General features: G+C 52.7%; 3 protein-coding genes across 3 annotated transcripts; 2 read left to right on the top strand and 1 right to left on the bottom strand.

The window, feature by feature from the left end:
* Nucleotides 1-933: 933 nt before the first annotated feature.
* Nucleotides 934-2,603, bottom strand: LOC34619593 (H/ACA ribonucleoprotein complex subunit 1). The gene is made up of 7 exons (XM_026337939.1): nucleotides 2,507-2,603; nucleotides 2,275-2,307; nucleotides 2,030-2,094; nucleotides 1,727-1,813; nucleotides 1,496-1,555; nucleotides 1,200-1,290; nucleotides 934-1,073 (listed from the first exon to the last, which is right to left on the bottom strand). The coding sequence occupies exons 1-7, from the start codon at nucleotides 2,601-2,603 to the stop codon at nucleotides 934-936; spliced, it is 573 nt and encodes a 190-aa protein (XP_026193724.1).
* Nucleotides 2,604-5,815: 3,212 nt separating this feature from the next.
* Nucleotides 5,816-8,124, top strand: LOC34619594. The gene is made up of 4 exons (XM_026337938.1): nucleotides 5,816-6,362; nucleotides 6,715-6,855; nucleotides 7,052-7,135; nucleotides 7,997-8,124. Exons 1-4 carry the CDS (start codon nucleotides 5,816-5,818, stop codon nucleotides 8,122-8,124), a joined length of 900 nt encoding a protein of 299 aa, XP_026193723.1.
* A 2,683-nt stretch (nucleotides 8,125-10,807) lies between these two features.
* Nucleotides 10,808-16,220, top strand: LOC34619595 (AF4/FMR2 family member 4). Its single transcript, XM_026337936.1, has 4 exons — nucleotides 10,808-11,050; nucleotides 11,498-12,214; nucleotides 15,398-15,479; nucleotides 15,913-16,220. Exons 1-4 carry the CDS (start codon nucleotides 10,808-10,810, stop codon nucleotides 16,218-16,220), a joined length of 1,350 nt encoding a protein of 449 aa, XP_026193721.1.
* The last annotated feature ends 1,502 nt before the right edge of the window (nucleotides 16,221-17,722 follow it).

Genomic DNA, 17,722 nt, shown 5'->3' with positions numbered 1-17,722 from the left:
TTTGCCTGCATGTGCGCTATAGTGCCAGGTGCAACTAACGGTTAAATCTCGGAACGCTTCCAGAGTGCAGCTACACCGACGTGCCCTAGCTGCCCCTCACCCGCAATGCCTAAAAGTTGCGAGTCGCGGGGAGGGGAGGGACGAAGACCTTCTAGAACTAGAAAACTTTCTATCAAGTTTGACTGAAGAACTTTCTATCAAGTTTGACTGAAGAACTTTCTATTAAGGTTGACTAGAGAAATTTCTATTAAGCTTGTATTGGGTCTGAGTTAAGTTTCTCTCCCTAGAAAGACCTTAGAGGAAGCGTTAAAATCTGGTCTTGCAGCCTTAAGCATACAAAGAGGCAGTACGGATAATTCGGTGAGGAACTGGTCGCTGCAAACCTACTGTATAGGAAGCTCCAACTCCAACCCGGGTGCCCTTATACATGAAATACGGAGAAAGCTGGGGGACGCCACTGCGTTGGTTGCGCCCAGTAATTTGTGTTGAAAGGTACCTCGCCATAGCACCTAAACTGTGAGGTATGCATACCACTGCCCCCAAATATGTCACTTTGAGGCCTTATCCGTGGCGTGCAAAGCCTCGGCTTATCCCGGGCGGCGCACCACGCATGGCCAAACCACATTATTTTCGCTTCAACCGAGATTGCAACGAAAGCTGCTTCTGTGGTTTTTGCTCTTGCAATTGTTCAGCCTGTTAACGTCCACGTCCTCTACTGCCTCTGAGAAAAGAAACACAGGTCCAAATCCTTACTTGCCCGCAGTTTCTCCGCAGTCAACCTGGAAACTGCAAGCAGTGGCACTTCGGTGAGTCGACAGACAGCGAACCGACAATCAGGAAGCAGTCCATTTGACACGTTATCGAATAATTAGCCAGCAGAAACCAAACTACTCCCCATAAGGAGCCTAAAAGAGCTCAGTACTGCCAATTAAATTACCTGAAGCCACCTCCACCTCCACGAGGAGCCCCCCGGGAGCCTCTAAAGCCACCCCCACCGCCTCTGAAACCACCACGGCCACCACGGGGCCCTCCACGGGAGGGGCCCCCACCTCTGCCCCCTCGTCCTCCGCCTCCTAAAATCACACATCCCCAAACCCCGAGCCATGGCTGCTCTTTGGCCTCAGAAAGCACTCGCATTCCGCCCAAAAAGCACTCGGAGGAGGTGCAAGGGTGTCGGATTCCTCTGGATCCATCCTCACCGGATTTGCTCCCTGCGCCTGGGGTCTTCGCGATCGGTGGTTTGGGAAGGAACCGTGAGAGAGGGAGCGTCTGATTGACGTCTACGAAAAACTGCACCATAGGCAAGTGCAAGATCAGCGAATTTGCGTTAAAAAAGCGAAGGCAGGAGCACAACTTCCACCCTTACAGCACAATCCACAGAGGCTAACGACAACGCCGTGAGAAACAATAGCAATGCCACCACCACATTTCTATTTCTGAGCACAGTCTGCAGAGTTCTTGGAGAAAAAACCCTAACGCTTAGAGCTTGAGTTACTTTAGTCGTGGGCTTGATGGAAGAGGCTTTGATCCCGTCGTTCAGCTTGACAGAGAAGTACTGCACCACAAACCCCGAATTTCGAACCCTCTGCCTTACCAACAGAGGCATTCCATGTTCCCTAGACGCTTCCCCAAATTCTGATATTTACAACTCAGACTCTGTGGCCTATCTTGGTTTAACCTTGATCAGGAATCTCTAAGGAATGGTAAGGGCTAGGGCTCTCCATACCATTTGATTTATGGGTCCCAAGATCTCATCGACCTTGCCGATTTCCTGTTTGTTTTCCAAAAAGATTCGGCCGTTGAAGTAAGGAACCTTGTCAACGCGCACAGAAAGGTGCATCACCGACCTTTATGAAGAGAATAAGGCAACGAAAGAAGGCTCAGCGAGTGCAGTATCACGATCACCGCGAAGATAGGGGGTGATGAGAGTGACGATACGAATAGGGAAAGAACGAGACGCTACTGGAGGTGTTCACAATTATGCTGCCTAAAGGGACCGAAGCAAAAGGCGGGAAAATGGCGTTAATACCTGCTGCTGCAGCAAACCCTTGACTACCAAATAGCTCTCCGCCTCATGCAACACCTCTCCAGCCTCTGCAAACACCCCAGACCACTAGTCGGCGAGGCTCCAGTATATACACGGGCAGCGCTAGTGGGCAACAGTAGAAACCTACAGCTTACGCCCAAATTCGGCAGTAGGAGAAAAAGAAACTAAGAGACTGATTGCTTTGCAGATTCCGAAACCCCGAACGCCACTATGCTTGAGTTTCTCACCAACAATAGACTCCGGCGGCCCCTGGTTGTAGCCTGTAGCAAACAAAAGTGGCCATACCACAGTCCAGTTGCGACTGCTTTTGGAGCTGCTGCAGAAGTTGGCTAAGTTGCCATCGCGTGTGCTGCTGCCTGCGGTGCGGACGCCTTCAAATCACTGTGCTTAAACAAAGAATCCTCGTCAAAGTGCCCAAGGAAGAAAGGCTTGAGTTTAGGCTTGTGCTCTCACCTGCGCCCCCCCCGCCTCTACCGCCTCTGAATCCCCCACGGCCGCCTCCTCTACCCCCGCGAAATCCCCCGCGAAATCCTCCGCGGCTACTCATCTGCAGCATTATGATTGACAGCGTTCATTTGTTGCGTGATGCGACATGAACAACTTGCAAAGCAGCTGCAGGAGGTACAGCCGCTGGGAGACGGCCGGGCTTGCAGCGTGCTTTTCCCGCAGCTAAACGAATTGCAGTTTTGCTATTGACCTTGAACCGTGAAACATGAATCCTGCACAGCAAGAGGCCATAGATTGCACACAGCTAACCCTGCACTGCAGGCGCAAGGGCCTTATCTCGGCAGCTTACTTTGGAGGGCTCCGCTCACAGGCCGCGATACGGCTAAACAGCCCCGATGGAGGCAGTCCAATCGAAAATTGGGAGTTTAGGGGTTGGGAAATAAGCCACGAAAGGGGAGAAATACTTCTGCCGCTGGTGCCCGCTGGAGCATCAGCGTCAGAAGTAACAAAATCCGTGGCAGATCTCGTAGCCAAGAGCAACAGCCAAAACTACACCTGCTGCTAAGGGTTTCAGAAGGACAATTTCATGCTTTGGTGTTTTCCCACAGAAACATCTAGGGGGCCCCAGGCAGTGCATGCACTGTGTGGGGCTTCGATACATCATCCTTACCGGTCACACCACAGAACGTCTGTAGTAATCTCCAGCAAAAAATCCCCAACATACCGCTTGTTGTAGCTAAAATTTGGTGTTCAGAACGATGAGTGTGCACTTCGAGCGATTGATACGTCAGTCTTAGAAAGGCTGCTTCGGATGGACCCAGAATCCGTGGGCTTTCATTTCCATACTGCGATTCTTGGCCTCACGTATCTTTTACGAGACTGCGAGAACCCCCACTCGTGATTAACAACTCATATGCAGGCCATTTGGGCTATGGATTGCCGCATTCTTTGATTGTTATGCTTTTTCCACGTTGTAATCCTCTCTTCAGCAATGAGAATAGCTCCGCATGTGTGTATGCTTAGGGTTTCAGTGTATCGTGCTCTCTCTGGGGTAGATCTAGCTCGCAATATACAGGGCCTCTGATGCGATTTTTTACGCTAAGGAGCAGGTATTCCACTGTGTGCGATTGTTGGGTTGGCTTGAAACCTAGTTGTCACACATTTGCTTACAGGCTTCCCGTTAAGCGGGGATCCTTTGGATTTGATGCAAAGTGGGTGGCGGGAGGGGGCAGGTATTCCTTGGAAGGGATAATGGTCTGGTGCTTCAGTTTTCGTTGGTTTTCTGCTTGCGAGGCTTCTTACGTAGTGCCTGTGTTAAATGTGCCAGAGGCCATCGTAAAGAGCGTTGCCTTGCAGTGAAGGTATTGTGCGTAGGCTTAGCACCTACAACTTGGTGCAAAATGCCGAGGTTCACGTATGCGCTTCACTGAATGGTATGTAGAAGAGCCACGCCGCATTTGTGGGCGTCAAAGGTGGCAGCCTACTGAGCCACTTACAGGCCTGAAAAAGAACACTTTCCCTGACGGGTGAAACTTTTTCAGAAATTCGGGACGGGGCTAAAACAAAGTTTTATTTGCAGTCTTACTCGTACCAGATATTTCACCTGTCCTGGTGAGTTCCTGTTGGTGAGTCCCACTAAACGAGCAGATGCACAACGGCCATAAACGCAAAGCTGAGTAAGGCCAGAGAACCTTGCCTATATTTGCAGTCATAAAAGGGGTACATGAAATTTTGTGTGGGTTACATTTCAGGGTTTCACTTTTACGCCTTAAACCCTCTTCACAATGGCGCCATGTGCCAGCAGAAAAGGGAGCTTATTCTACAGCAAGAGTCCCATCGCACCCCAAACCCTTAGCAACCAAAAGCGCGAGCCACATACAGTCAGGTAGTAGATGCAGAGCCAAGCGGATTATCAGCCATTATGTCTATCACCTGGTCGGAAACATTGTCAGCCCTAAAAGGTAAACACGTGCAGACTTGCCCACATTGTTACAGAGTTTCTTAAACCACAAATGCAAAGGTTATTACCGTAGCAGCGCGCCCCAGCCCCCAGCTTTCAGAAAAAAAATCAAAGTATTATGGCGTACAAATCACGCTTTCATTTGCCAGCCCTGCCTCCGTGCGTATGCTGACAAATAATTGGTCCTCGCTATTGTAGTGCCCGCAGATACAGTTAACTCCGTAAGAAATAGCACATGGTGACTTCCATAGCCACAGAGTCCCAGATTAAAGAACTAAGAGCTTCTTATGGAGATGAGACTCCTGCAATAGATATTGAGCCCTAGAATACAATAGGTTTTATCAATGGCGGGAAAACGAACAGTTGATGATCGAGGGACCGGAGATATCTTTAGCGTACATTAGAGCAATCCTCGTGGTAGTTTTAACGAAAATAAGTCATACTGTGGGAACTTGCAGAACGTTTGCGAGAGGGCTCGGGTTCGCTCGTTTGGAATCTCCATGATTCGCAAAAGGTAAGCGTAGGAGTTAGCGACAGTTCATGTGTGCCGAGCATTTATGTGCCCGTTGAATCTCTAGTGTTCTCAAGCGGAAATAACTGCTCGGTTCAGGGATTTCGGTGGAAGCAATGCAAAGCGTTTAGGCGTGCAAGCTATGAGCTGTCGGCGGTGATGAACGGTTTGGTGTTTTGGGGAAACAGGGAATGAGCTGCTGTGCAGGAAATCCGTTTCTATGGGTTTTAAAAAGGATATATCGAGAGCTAAAACGAAGTCGTAAGGTATTCGGTCTTATTCTTGTGGGTTGGGCTGTTTTCGGAAGGGGAACGCCGCCGTGGACTGCGCTCCAACAGAGGTTTCGGGGGTTCAGGGTCGAGTCGCATGCAGCTCAACGAATAACACATGAGCACAACGCATTTTTTCGGACTATTATTTGTTGCTATGTGTGAGAGATTTAGGATACTGCGCCCTTTCCGGCCGGATCTGGAGGCTCGGTCCCTCATGGCGAGGGTTTTCGCTCGGTGTCATCATTTCGGATCAACCCCCCAACCAGCAATTTTCAAGAGCCTCTGGTCTGATCTTCCTATTTGCCGCTCTGCAGCGGGGTTGAGGCTGTAGGACTTTGCGTAGCGAGCCAGCGGAAGGCAACTACTGCGACTGTAGTTTTGCGGGAACTGCGGGATAGAGAGCTTCTACCCTCGGTAAGAGCCAAGGGTGGTCGTATGACTCTCTCGCGTCCTTCTAAGTCTGCCAAGCATATAGCTTGCCCCCAAATACAACTTTTTCTGCACTAGGATTCCTCTTTAGAGGCTAATCGTTCTTTGGACAAGGTCCCCCATTCTATGCCTTGGTGCCCGTACCGAGGATGGGAAATCTTTTGGACAGTGCTTGTTTAGAGGAAGGTGGCTTGTGCATATGCCTTCGGCAACAGCCGGAAGAGGGATCCATTGATGTAACTAGAGAAGAAGCAGGAGGAACGCCTTATCAGCGCCACACCGAGGCGGCAAAAGCGGCTGCAAGGCCTCACAGGCTCAGCAGTAGCAAAGGCACTACAGCGTCAAAGGCGAAAAGCGAACGAACGCCTAAGCGAAGCCCACCTACAGCGGCCCCTCCTGCTGCTTCCAATATGGAAACCACTAGGGCACTTGACAGTCAAGCAGCAGCAGCAACGGAACCCTCTATATCAGCGCAACGAGCAGAAGCAGATGCTTCAGCGGCACCGACACTACCAGCGGCAGCTCCTGCAGCAAATGAATCGCCATCAGAGGCCAAGGATGAGGCAAAATGGGTTGCTGGTTCTCTCAGCCCGCCTCTGGACAAGGAATTGCTGCAGCAAATTTTGGATCATCCCCATCGAGTTCACACGTTACTGCTGCAATCTATTTTCAAGAAATGGGACCCTCAAGGCACTGGTGAGGTAAAACTCCTGCCTTTTGAGGCTGCTGTTCTTGTTCGTGCTGCTCTTGCTGGTGCTGGCCATTCTTTTCACTGTGCCATTCCTACATACACAAATACATGTCGTGCTGTTTCCACCACTATGCAGGGCTGAGCTTGGATGGGCTCTCTGTAGCTGTCGAATTCCTCTGCTCATGGACGGAATGCCGCAATGAGAGAGAAGTGGAGGACCGGCTTTTTTATTCCCTATCAGACGGATCTAGTGAGCACAAAAACCCTCAAAACGCCGCCCTCGGGTTCTACGAACAACGGAATCGAAACGGCAGCAATATCAGCTCGAGCACGTCCATTTTTGTGATATTCGTGCAGCCTTGACATGTTCTAATTTCATTTCGCTAGTGGAGGACTGTCAGCGAAATCAGGAGGCCGTTGCAGAAGTCTTCATGGGCCTCCAGCCTCAGGAGGGGCCTGAGAGGGAGCTAACTGCCGAGCTTCCTGATGCGCGCGCCGGTAGACATCTGCTGCTACAAAGGCTTGCCCACTTGCCGTTGCTGGCGATTACTGGACCAGCTTGCGTGCACCACCGCTTTCCCACTTGCTGCTCCCTCCTTGTGTTACTACTCTGTGGGCTGCCTTGCCATAGGCGCTCCTCACCGAGTTTTGTGTTGTGAATTGATGTTTTCCGCTACTTTTGTTGTTGCTGCAGCTCTGCGCCAAATGTGCGAGACGAACTTTGGGGGAGCCTGGCTGGGGGAGGAAGCCATCGAGTTCCTCTTGGATGGACTAATTAGCAATGCAGAGTACCAGCTGCCACTACGGCACTTTGTGAATTTCGCAGAAACCCTGGGAATCGTTGTCAGATCCATCAACCTACTGTACATCTACAAAGGCTAAGTTCAGCAGGATCAACAGTAAGGAGGAGTAAAGAAGCCGCAGCAGCACGAAACCGGGAGGCTGCACCGGTGAAGAACCAAAGCTCGGGACTACAACGCAGCGTAACAAAAGCACCCATGAGTATGTATTGAGCAACGAATTCCGCAAATAGGCTCTTCTGGAGGCCTCTCTTGTAGCTGCAATGGCCATACCAACTGCAGAGGCAGCAGCAAAATATAACTGCAGTAGAAGCACCAGCAACACGTGTCAGCTGCATGAATAGCACAAAGAAGCAGCAAAAATCCCCTGTTCTGTACCAATAGCAGTAGACTGAGGACTTTTTATCTGTAATTCCGGTATACAAAGATCCCTCTGTGACTACAGAGAGACCCTTTACACTTGACTCAAGACATTCATAGTAGACAGTTCTTGAGTGTTCTCCCAAAAAAGCTCCTCCATTTCCCAGTCATCGCCCTATCCAACATGGGATACTGCTTGCTGCTGCACCTTCCTCGCACTCCAGGCATTTGTAGCTAGCTGCATACAGCATCTAGGGCACACGCAACCTGCACTGATCCTTACGATGTTGAGGTAACATCACCTTGCTATAAATGAGATACACAAACTAAGCAGGCATTCAACTGTTTACTAACTCTTTATGAACTGTAGCAGCTGTAGAGGAAGATGCCTTAATGTACCTTGGCCCGCTGTATCTTTCCCCAATTTCGAAATAGAAGCCATCGTGTTTTATGCGTGTTCGTCGAGATCAACTGCGCAGGGAATAGCGAAGGAGTTATCCTCCGATCGCCACTCCCCGGAACAGCAGAACCGCGAACCGCAATGCAAGTGAAAAAAACAAAGCGAGTGGAAGCTCATAAAGAGAAATATGAGGGAAGCACTGGCTAACAACAAGAACAGGACCTGCCGAACAAGTAGGCGGAGGTGCGCTAGCTCGCGGCGTTCTGAGCGCTAACATGTGTGGGACTCCTGCTCTGAGACAATAGAAAGCAAGTATAATATGTTAAGGGAATCAAAATGCTCACTAGCGCAGCAATGCCTCCGCGCCTCACAGGGCAATGTGTGCATGCCAATGCAGTCAGCTCATGCATTATAGAGTCGATTTGTAAGTTCGAACGAGGCGTATGCAAGACCTTGGAGACCACATACCTGAGAGTGCCTAAACTTCAATCTGAATGTTGATGGTGCATAATACTAGTAGCCAAGGACTCCCCAAGCAAGGCTTGCAGCTAAAGATAATTATTTGAAGTAGAGATATCCGCATTCCCCGGTAATTGTAGTCTATGAGGACAAGTTTTTTGAGCCGAAAAAGAGCGCAGCTTTTGCTCATCCAAGAAGGCCGCATTCGCTCTTTTGTCAAACTCTGCGGTTGGCGTTTCCCACACTATTTTAGTAAAACCCCCTGTTTAATTTGTCCCGGGTTTCTCCATAGGCTTAAAAATCACCACTTTCACGGAAACTTGAGGACCCTGCACCTCTGTACGCTTCACTTGGCTTAGCAACAAAGTTCACCCATACTTTGGGGCACCTTCGAACTTCCTCAGGAATCCACTGCTGGTAGCTCTCTGGCGTTCCCAACTTCCAGGCAAATTGGTGGAGTAAGGTAGTGCAGTCGTTTGGAAAAAGCAACCCACGTTCCTAGCCAGCTGGCAGCAATCGTCCCTGTCTGGTCACCTGCATCTAGTACAGTGTGCCAATCCACCGAAATGGAATCACCAGGCTCAAAGCACACGGCCGGCAGCTGCTTATCATACTAGCGTGCAGATTTCACTCCTGCTTCGCAGATGCATTAGCGTAGACTAGATGCGTGTTCTGTGAATTCTTTTGCCACACAGGGTGTCCACTGGCCCCCAAAAATCAGGAAAGGCCTGGACCGAAGGACTCCCCAGTCTGGAGCAGGGAGGCGGTAAACGCTGGTCTGCATGACCTCATCTACGCCCCATAGACACGTTTTCGGCTGATGATTCATGGCCTTTTACCAGCTATGAAGCAACTGCTGCGCTCAGATTAGCTCGCGGGCCTGCCTCTACCGCCCCAAAGGCGTAATCCCACCATCAGTATCTATTCCCATGAACGGTGGAAGAAGGAAATCAAATAGTAAAATACGGAATAACTTGATCAAAACCAGAAAGTCGCTGTGGAGAAACCTGGAGTCCCACTGCCTCAGAAAGTCGGTAAGCGGGGAACATCTGCATTGAACCATGAAGTGATACCAACTGTAGCTTCCCTTCTTAGGGCTGGTAGGAGAAGACATAACTTCTGACTCAGCCCAAACTAAATAGGAAGCTTTCGCATGCGCCTCAAAATACCTTTCTCCCTACCACGCCCTCGCCCCTTATAATTCTAGACACGATAGAAGAGGGACAGCTACAGTGTGCGTTGCTGCACCCTCGAGGCACTCCCAGTATTCACATGTAGTTCTGCATTGACTCAAGAGCACACACCCACTACATTGCGTCCTCTTGAGTCCAGAGCTAAGGCTACTCTGCACTAGATAAGGCGTGCGAAGACTCAAACCAATTTATCAATTGTTTTCTAATCTTGAGTCAGATGTAGCCAGTCTAGCAGAAAGTGCTTCAACGTTAACTTGGCCAGCTACACTGCGGGTGCGAGTTGTTGCCGTTCTGCGTACTGCTGTTACTACTAGATGCATTCCCTGTCTTAGATGCCACCACAGGGTTTTTTTTATTGTGAGTTCATGGGGTTCCACGAGCAAAAAGGGTGAGAGCTTTTTTATTGTGAGTTCATGGGGTTCCACGGGCAAAAAGGGTACAATGCAACATTGAAGGCGAACTTTTTCCGAGTTCGCGAGGGCTCCCCTACGAACGATGCAGAGAGACTGCTAGAATACAAGCCACTAGTCAGACAAAAGTGTCTTCTAACATGGGTAATCCGCATATTCTAAGGCGTTGGGCTTACAATTTGCACAGTTGCAAATAGGGGGCCCCCCAACAAGGTATTGTGTCGCACGGAGTAGAGCCTCCCACAGCGCCCCAAGGGAAGCCTATTCCTAGGCGACCGTTGAGGATTTAGTATCCTCTTTTCTGAATATTTAAATTTTGGTTGGCATACAAGGAACCTGGGAAGCTGGTCCGATGCCAGCCGTAGAGACGCTCTAAGAAAACGATGGGGCCCACCGGGGGCCCCATCACACCCTGCCGTACGGGAGGCGCTTGCTGGCTGCGTTCAAATGCGTCCATAGAAGGAGAGATGCATTGAATGTTCATGTGCAGTTCATCTGCAATATTGTGCGCACGGGAACGGCGGAAAAAGTCTGTGCATAAGCAGCAACCCCACCGCAATACTACCCACACCACTGCGTGGGAATAGGCTTCCCCGTACGACCGAAGAGCCATCACGGCACTGCCCAAGCGGATAAGTAGCATCGTCGAAAGGTGTTCTTTCAAAGGATTGCCTGTGCAAAAGGCAGGGGCCCCTGCAACACGACGCACACCGAGGCAGCACCAGCAAGAGAAGCGGCAGCGGTCCATGCAGTAGCATTTCCAGTCCATGAGTTCCAGCTGTACCAGCAGCAGCCCACGAGCACTCTGTGGATGGTAGACTCGCAATCATGGCTGCGCCTCCTACGGGGAGTGCCGGAGGGGCCCCCTATTCAGCAGCAGAACGGGCAAGTGAACGCTCACTAGGACGCACAAGCAGCCCCCCAGTACCATCAGATGACGCCGAGAAGGCCAGCTGTATTGACAGCAGTGACAGGAGTTGCACGCGAAAGCGGGAAGCGTCCAGAAGCTCTGCGGAGGAAGGCCCTTCCAGCCATCAGCACTCCCGTCGTAGTCACAGCTCTGCAGCAATAGCCACGACGACAGCAGCAGCAGCATCAGCAGAGGCAACGCATCGAGCCTCTTACGGAGCTGCCGGAAGTACCCCCCCGTTCCAAGGTTTGTTGCAGCATGCTGCATCGGATGAGGCAGGTGTTGCAGGACCAGTAGCACCAACGAGCGCCCCGCTCGAACGGACGCGAAGTGGAAGTACCAACCAGTTGCGCTTGCCTGAAAATGGCTCGTCACGCAACACTTCGTCCACTCAGCAGCAGCAACTCGGGATGCAACAAAGACGGCAGCAGCTGCAGCAGCAGCAGGAGGACGACAATCCTGAAGTGGACGAGGGCTCAGAGGCGTTTTACTCTGCCCCCCAGACGCCACGCACTGTACCTGCTGCAGAATCGAGTTTCGCTGCTGCTGCTGCTGCTTCCGACGCTGCTTCTGCTGACGCTGCTCCTGCTGCGGAGCCCACCGTAGAGGCCTCAGCAGGAGCATCGGGTGTACAGACACAGCCCTCTTCTGAAGAAATTTACTGCGCAACGGTGGAACCTAAGGATGGATCGATCAGCAGCCTTTGCCCCCAACCCCCCGGCACAGCGGCAGCGACTTCTGCAGCTGCGGCTGCTGCAACAACTGGCGTTGGGAAGAATGTGTCTTCTCAGGCGTTTTCACTCTCCTTCTTCGACTCACAAGAGCAGTTGCTGCAGCATGAACAGCAGCAACAGCAGCAACAACAGCTACAACAACAACAACAGCAGCAGTCGCTCCAATATCAGCATTTTGCGTCTGTGTCGAGTCCGCCTCTCCAAGCGGTAACATCAGCAGCAGCGGCTGCTGCTGCTGCGGTTGCTAATGGTTCACTCGACTTGCCGTGGGATAGCAGCAGCAGCATGTGCAGCAAGAAAAGCACCCTGAGCATCACCAGATACAGCGTGAGTGGCTCTGTCGCTGCCCTGCTGGCTCACTGTACAGGGAGTGATCCTAAAGCCAATCGAATTGAAGACGCATTGCTGCTGGTGATACGACTGGACAATGTGCAGCAGCAGCTACCTCAACGACCGCAGCAAGAAGTGCAGCTGCATCAGGAGGAGCCACAGCATCGAGAACTGCTGAATTGCATGCTCCGGCAGAAGTTCGTGCTGCTCCAGGTTGGAGGAAACTTTGCCAAATACCTCAATGTTCTCCTTGCCGACGGGGTAAGCAGACCGATCCTCCTTCTCTTCCTTCGTCCTCCTTCTCTTCCTTCTCCTTCAGCGGCAGCAAGCAACAGTCGCTGCTGCTGCAGGGGATGTAGAAGAAGGGGTCTCCCTCTTGTGCCGCTGTGTTTTTAAAGTCAGACATCTGTCTCACGCCAGCGTCTCGCTGCTCGGTAATTGGAGAAAGTTTAGTACTGTGCGGATGCTCAGGACGAACTCGTTCTACAGCAAGCATATCTGCTGCCATTGACTCCCTCCAGCTGGGCACACAAAACCTTCACCCGGAAAATGTGTGATGTCTGTGGGCATCCGGGGGCCCCAGGGGCCCCCCTGCCTATGCCTGCTGCTGCGCCTCCGCAGCAGCAGCAGCATCTCCACCAGCGCGAGGTGCCTGAGTGGTTTCAAAAGGGACGGGTATGCACGACCTCCTTCTTCGCCCTAGTGGACGACTCCCCAGAAGCTGCAGTAAGCATTGAGAAGAAGGGAAGGGGGGAAATCAATTCCAAAGTCTTCGGCTATTCCCTTTAGACTCAAGAATGCGGTTCTGCAGCCTTGAAGAGACTCTCCTGTATCCTGGAAAGACGCCCAGAGAGACGATGCACAGGACTGAAGAACTACCGGCTGGTCGCTGCTGCGGAGCAGGGGCAGCGGCAGCCTCCTGCTCAAGAAGCGCCTAATCAAACAGGGGCATGTGGGATGCATTGGCTGCTTCGTGTGTTGCGGCAGGCTCACGTTCGCCCTTCTTCTGCACCCACTGGGCTGCTGCTGAATGGAGACTGTTTTAGAGCCCCTTGTGGTGCCTTAAGGCCTCCCCAGTGGGTGCAACAGCGGCTGCCTCGAGCGCTGCTGCAGCACCTTATGCCGCAGCTGCAGCAGCAGCAACACCCTTTACAGCAGCAGCAGCATCCAGAGGCGGACGGAGAAGAGCACGCCGCTCGGGCTGCAGCGACAGACCACCCGCAGCACCAGCAGCAGCAAAGGATGCGGCCGGCGAAGCAGCATATCTACACTCCGCTGTCTCACATCCAGAAGAGCGACGTAGTAAGCCACACAGTCCGATAGGACCAAAGAGTGCTCGTAGAGAGTTTCAAGGGCCCCCCTCCCAATTCGGGTGAAGGCGTTTCCTCCGCAACGCATTTACATGAGTGCCACCCTCCTCCTGAAGAGTGGACTCCAAACACATGCCGCAAGCTGCCGTACTAAGCTGCAGCATTTTAAGGATTTAAGCCTAAGGGGTGGGGTCAGGGCATGAGGCATTTGCGCTTTTCTGCATGTACGCAGGTCGACGTTTATTGCGTGTACTGGGAAATGCGCAGGGCCCCCCAAGAAACCGACAGTAGGTAATCGAGTTTGACGATTTTATTCATGTTGGTTTTTATGATTCTAGGCTTCAAGCCTTCCGTATGCGGCATAGGCTTTGGGGGTTGGGGTGGTTTTTTCGCAGCCGTGTGCTACATGAACGTGCGAGTTGTTGACGACTCCCTCCAGGGGCCCCTTGAGCGTCCCAAGGCAGCAGAGTTCAGCCTGCAGGTCAGTCTCCGAGCAGCCAGCCAGCGCAGCAAGCGGCTTGAGGAAAGGGGCACTGAAGCGTCGCTCGGTGCGGTGTGGAGCAGGGAAGAAGAAGCGCAGAGATCTGTGCTGGATTCCTGCGCCCGCCATCTGGGGAGTTTTCTACGATCGCAATTTGCGGTGCTGCTGGTGATGCTGCCGCAGCTACGAGGGACTGGAGGCGGCGCGTCGCTGCCGTTCATGCTGGCTGGGAGCATCCTGCGTCTCCACAGAGTGGTGGTGAGTGTAAAATATGGAGGCTCCACGCACAACACCAGCTGTAGAGCCAGTATGATTCAGTTCAAGCTCCTCGGCTTTGCACACTGAGACCTGTCGAACCAGACTCGCTAGGCTCATGGGAAAGGGCTGGGATCGAGGAATTTTTTGTGGCGTAGCTGCATTTCAAAGAAGGCGGTGGAGGCCGTTTTTTTGGCGATCTTTTCCCCACATGGGCCGCCGCCGTGAGGGTGTGGGGCCCCCTGGGGCCCCGTGCCCTTCAGAAGGAAGAGAGCTTGAGCGCTGAGGAGAAAGCGAAGACTTTATTGAGTCAGTGCGCTGTAGAAGCTGTCTGAGCCTAGGAAAATCTGCTGAGTTCTGCAGCGAATGCTCCACGCCGCAGCTCGGCGGGATTCTTAGAGCGTGTGTTTGAATCTCGACGTTGAGCTCGCTCTCCTTTTGCGGACAGATCGGATGGCAGTGATCGGAGACAGGGGCAGGAGCAGCTCCTTCTCCGAAGTTGACGTGGCAGTGATTCATTCGCTCAACAGATTCGTGAACAGCGTCTTCTGTACAGACACCGGTAAGCCCCAGCCACAACGCCCCAATCTCCGATTTTCAAGCTCCAAGCCCTTATTGAAGTACTACGCTCCGGGAAAGGAAGCAGCTCCGTTGCCTCTCGGTTAGCCTTCTGCTAGGCTTTCGGGGTTAGGCTTTGTGTCCTCAGTGTTTTCGTCGCGCTACACTGCGGATCTGAGGACCCTCTACCGAAGGGGGGAAGGAGCTTTTGGAGATGTCGTCGTCAGGGTAACACACTTGTGCTGCTGGCGGTGCTCTGCCTGTCTCCTGCTTGTGGCGGTGGTTTGCACGAGCGGCGGTGGAGTCGTTGCTCTTGCATCTGTGCGTTCTTCAGGTTGTGAAGGCAAGCTTTGGTCCGGCTCTAGCTGTTGGCAACGGCGGCAGCTCCACGACGACTGCGAGCAGCAGCATGTGTTGCTGCAGCTACTGGTTGTTGGTGGAAGACGCATCCTGGGTGGGGGGTGGAGTTGCTGTGGCTTCGGTCTCTTCGCCAATGCTCCAACACCTGGCTAGCTACGGAGACAGCGCACTGCAGCAGGGGGAGTGGCTGCGCTTGAGGAACGTATCCTTCAGTAGACAAGACCTCACAGACAAGCAGGGGAGGCTCCTGGCTGCACTTGGCTGGACTGCACCCGACAGGGCCCAGGTAATTGCGCCTCCCCGCTAATCTTGAAGCTTCAAGATATGACTTTTGGGAAACTCGTTCGGGATGTCTCAAGAGGTCTCTCCGCGCTTACTGTCGGCTTCTGGGGTGCTCATTCTTCTGGCTTGCTCTGACGCAGCTAACCCGGCTTCCTCTCTGGTGCGCTGATGTTGTTGAGAGAAGAGCTTTGCTCAGAGAGGCCAAACGCAAGCTCCAGCGCTTCCAGCAGCAGCAGTCGCTCCAGCAGGGTCAAAGACGCCTTCATCAGCAGCAGCAGGGGTTTCACGAGCATGCAGAAGGGAGCTCCTCCTGCAATGCGGAGGCGCATGCGGGGAGCTCTCTTCAGCAGCAGCATCCAAAGCCACCAGAGCAGCAGCAGATGCAACAACACTGCCCACGGGCACTGCCTGCACAGGGGGCTGCCCAGCAACAAGACCATGAACACCAACAAGAGCAGCAGCCGAGTTCTCCTACTGTTTGTTTCGCGTTTGTTGCTCCGCAGCAGCACCGAGCTGTTGCGGCTGTGGCGCACAACTGCAAGGAACTAGCCCTTCTTGCTGCTGAAGTAAGTAGCAGCTGCTCGCATTGCTGCTGCTCCTGCTGCTTCAGCTCCTGTCGACACGGCCGCCCTTGCTGCTGCTATAGTTGGGTTCTGACATCTTTTTCTGATCCCGACCCTGCTATTGCGGCAGTGCTCTCGTTGATGAGGCAGTGCCAGATGGGATGTTGCCGTTCCTTCCCTTGCTCCTGCTGTCTCATGCTCTTGTTCACTCCATTGCTGGTGTTGCTGCTGTTTGGTCTCAGCAGATGAACCAGGGCTTCAGTCTCCCCGTGCTGTTGAAAGGAGTGGCTTTTCGCGGCTTCGCCGCAGCAGAGGGTCTAGTTGCAAGTGACCCTTGCACGTGGATTTCAGCTGCGTGTGTTGCCTGCGGTAAAACGGCACAGCGCATTTTCAGCAGCGGCAACAGCGGCAGCACATGCTGTACTGTTTGTGGACATGAGGATCTTATGCTCAGGTAGGGTTATCCGCGTGACTGCTGCCGCAGCCGCAGCAACAGCGGTGCAGCAGTACCGTTGGCAGAGCCGCCTGTGGTACGTAGAGCTGCAGCAGCAGCGGCGCAGCCAGTGTATGTGTGAGGATGAGGGTGTTGCTGCCTCAGCTACGACTTGCCGCTTTTGCTGAGGGACGAAGAGGGGGCCCTGGTGCCTGTCCATCTCAGAGATCCACATGTGCGGTCCCCTGCTTTTCCCTTCTTGAAAGCGATCCCCCTGTCCTTTTGGCCTTCATGATGTGCCGCCGCTGTCTCTAGACGCGCCCAGCCACTGTTCAGCCCCCCTTTCCCCCCCTAAGAGGCCCTCCGTACCCATCTCCTTGATTTGCCCTCGCTTTTTTGGTTCCTTCTTTTGCACCAATCCCACTCCTCGAGTCTGTCATTCTCTCCCGCTCTTTCCTCATAGTCGCATGGCTCATGCCCTGGCCTCAATCTGACTCTTTTGTTCATGCTTTCAGGGCTTCATGTTTTCTGTCTTTGGCGGCAGTAGCATCGCTCCGCCAGCCCCTCTGTTGCGTCAGGAGGCTCGCTCCCTTCTTCTTTCCCTTTTCCGTCTCCTTGCCTTCCCCTACCAGCTCCAAACTCTACCGATCTTCCCTAGCACTCTTCCCACGGAGAACTGCAGTGGCTCTAAGAGCACCCGTACGCAATCGGCCTCAGCCGATGCTTTTGCTGCTTTCCCTTACAGCAGTATCCCCACCAGTAACACCAGTAGCAGCAACTGCAACTCCTTTAGCGGAAGCAGCAGTACGACGGAACTAGAGAGGCTGGGGCGACGTCAATCTTTCTTGCTGCGTCTTGTGGGGCTACAGCAGAGCAAAGAGCCGCAGTGGATAATCGTGGACCCTTCCCTCCACCGCCACCCTTTGTAATGGGGGCCCTAGCAGTCCCCTTGACACCGCCTTCTTTAATCGAAGTGCCCGCGCACTGCGATGGCTTCAACAAAGCCAAGGCCGACCTTTTGGCAGAACCTTTAATATAAAGTAAATTTCAAGTAGCTGGAGACTCATAAGCCAATATTCTGTAAACCCCGAAATGTGGGGCCGCCTGCTGGACAAACTGGTCCGTATCTCCACGAGGCTCCCAGATGGGAAGGCTGACCCCAGCCCTGCCACCCGGAGACTCTTCTGCCTAATTGAACCAATAATCTGTCCATTTGCTTTTTTAAAGGATAAACTGCAGACGAATTTCTGTAGTTGACCAGTAAAACCCTTTCGAAGTACAGCGAGGTGAACAGCTGTCTTCTTGCATAATCCCTAAAACTAATGTGAGTTCCAGGAGGAAACGAACACCGCAGAAAGGTGCAGAGAGGGAGCTCTTTTAGGCACGAAAAAGTGCTTTTTATGCTTTACTCGCCCGTTTGTGGACCGGAGCAGATCTATAGTGCCACCCACAATGCACACCACAGCTGTCAAGAGTACACAGCAAGAGGGCCGCTAAGCAAAAGTTCTTTCTGCCCTACGCTGGTAC

This window comes from Cyclospora cayetanensis, unplaced genomic scaffold, assembly GCF_002999335.1.
Source record: "Cyclospora cayetanensis isolate NF1_C8 unplaced genomic scaffold, CcayRef3 CcayRef3_contig_213, whole genome shotgun sequence".
Taxonomy (NCBI): Eukaryota; Apicomplexa; class Conoidasida; order Eucoccidiorida; family Eimeriidae; genus Cyclospora; species Cyclospora cayetanensis.
The sequence above is the reverse complement of the archived record's forward strand: the minus strand, read 5'-3'. Positions and strand labels throughout refer to the sequence as shown.

What these genes read in the sequence shown, in the direction of transcription:
- LOC34619593 (XM_026337939.1), bottom strand. Translation starts at nt 2,603, where the DNA reads ATGCTGCAGATGAGTAGCCGCGGAGGATTTCGCGGGGGATTTCGCGGG. An exon ending in GCCGCCGGAGTCTATTGTTG is followed by an intron (nt 2,095 to 2,274) that starts GTGAGAAACTCA and finishes GGGTGTTTGCAG; the next exon opens with AGGCTGGAGAGGTGTTGCAT. An exon ending in AGGCGCAGGGAGCAAATCCG is followed by an intron (nt 1,074 to 1,199) that starts GTGAGGATGGAT and finishes GTGTGATTTTAG; the next exon opens with GAGGCGGAGGACGAGGGGGC.
- LOC34619594 (XM_026337938.1), top strand. Translation starts at nt 5,816, where the DNA reads ATGGGAAATCTTTTGGACAGTGCTTGTTTAGAGGAAGGTGGCTTGTGC. An exon ending in ATGGGACCCTCAAGGCACTG is followed by an intron (nt 6,363 to 6,714) that starts GTGAGGTAAAAC and finishes ATATTCGTGCAG; the next exon opens with CCTTGACATGTTCTAATTTC. An exon ending in CCTCTTGGATGGACTAATTA is followed by an intron (nt 7,136 to 7,996) that starts GCAATGCAGAGT and finishes TCAACTGCGCAG; the next exon opens with GGAATAGCGAAGGAGTTATC.
- LOC34619595 (XM_026337936.1), top strand. Translation starts at nt 10,808, where the DNA reads ATGGCTGCGCCTCCTACGGGGAGTGCCGGAGGGGCCCCCTATTCAGCA. An exon ending in ATGTTCTCCTTGCCGACGGG is followed by an intron (nt 12,215 to 15,397) that starts GTAAGCAGACCG and finishes CTTTGCTCAGAG; the next exon opens with AGGCCAAACGCAAGCTCCAG. An exon ending in CTTCATCAGCAGCAGCAGGG is followed by an intron (nt 15,480 to 15,912) that starts GTTTCACGAGCA and finishes TTGATGAGGCAG; the next exon opens with TGCCAGATGGGATGTTGCCG.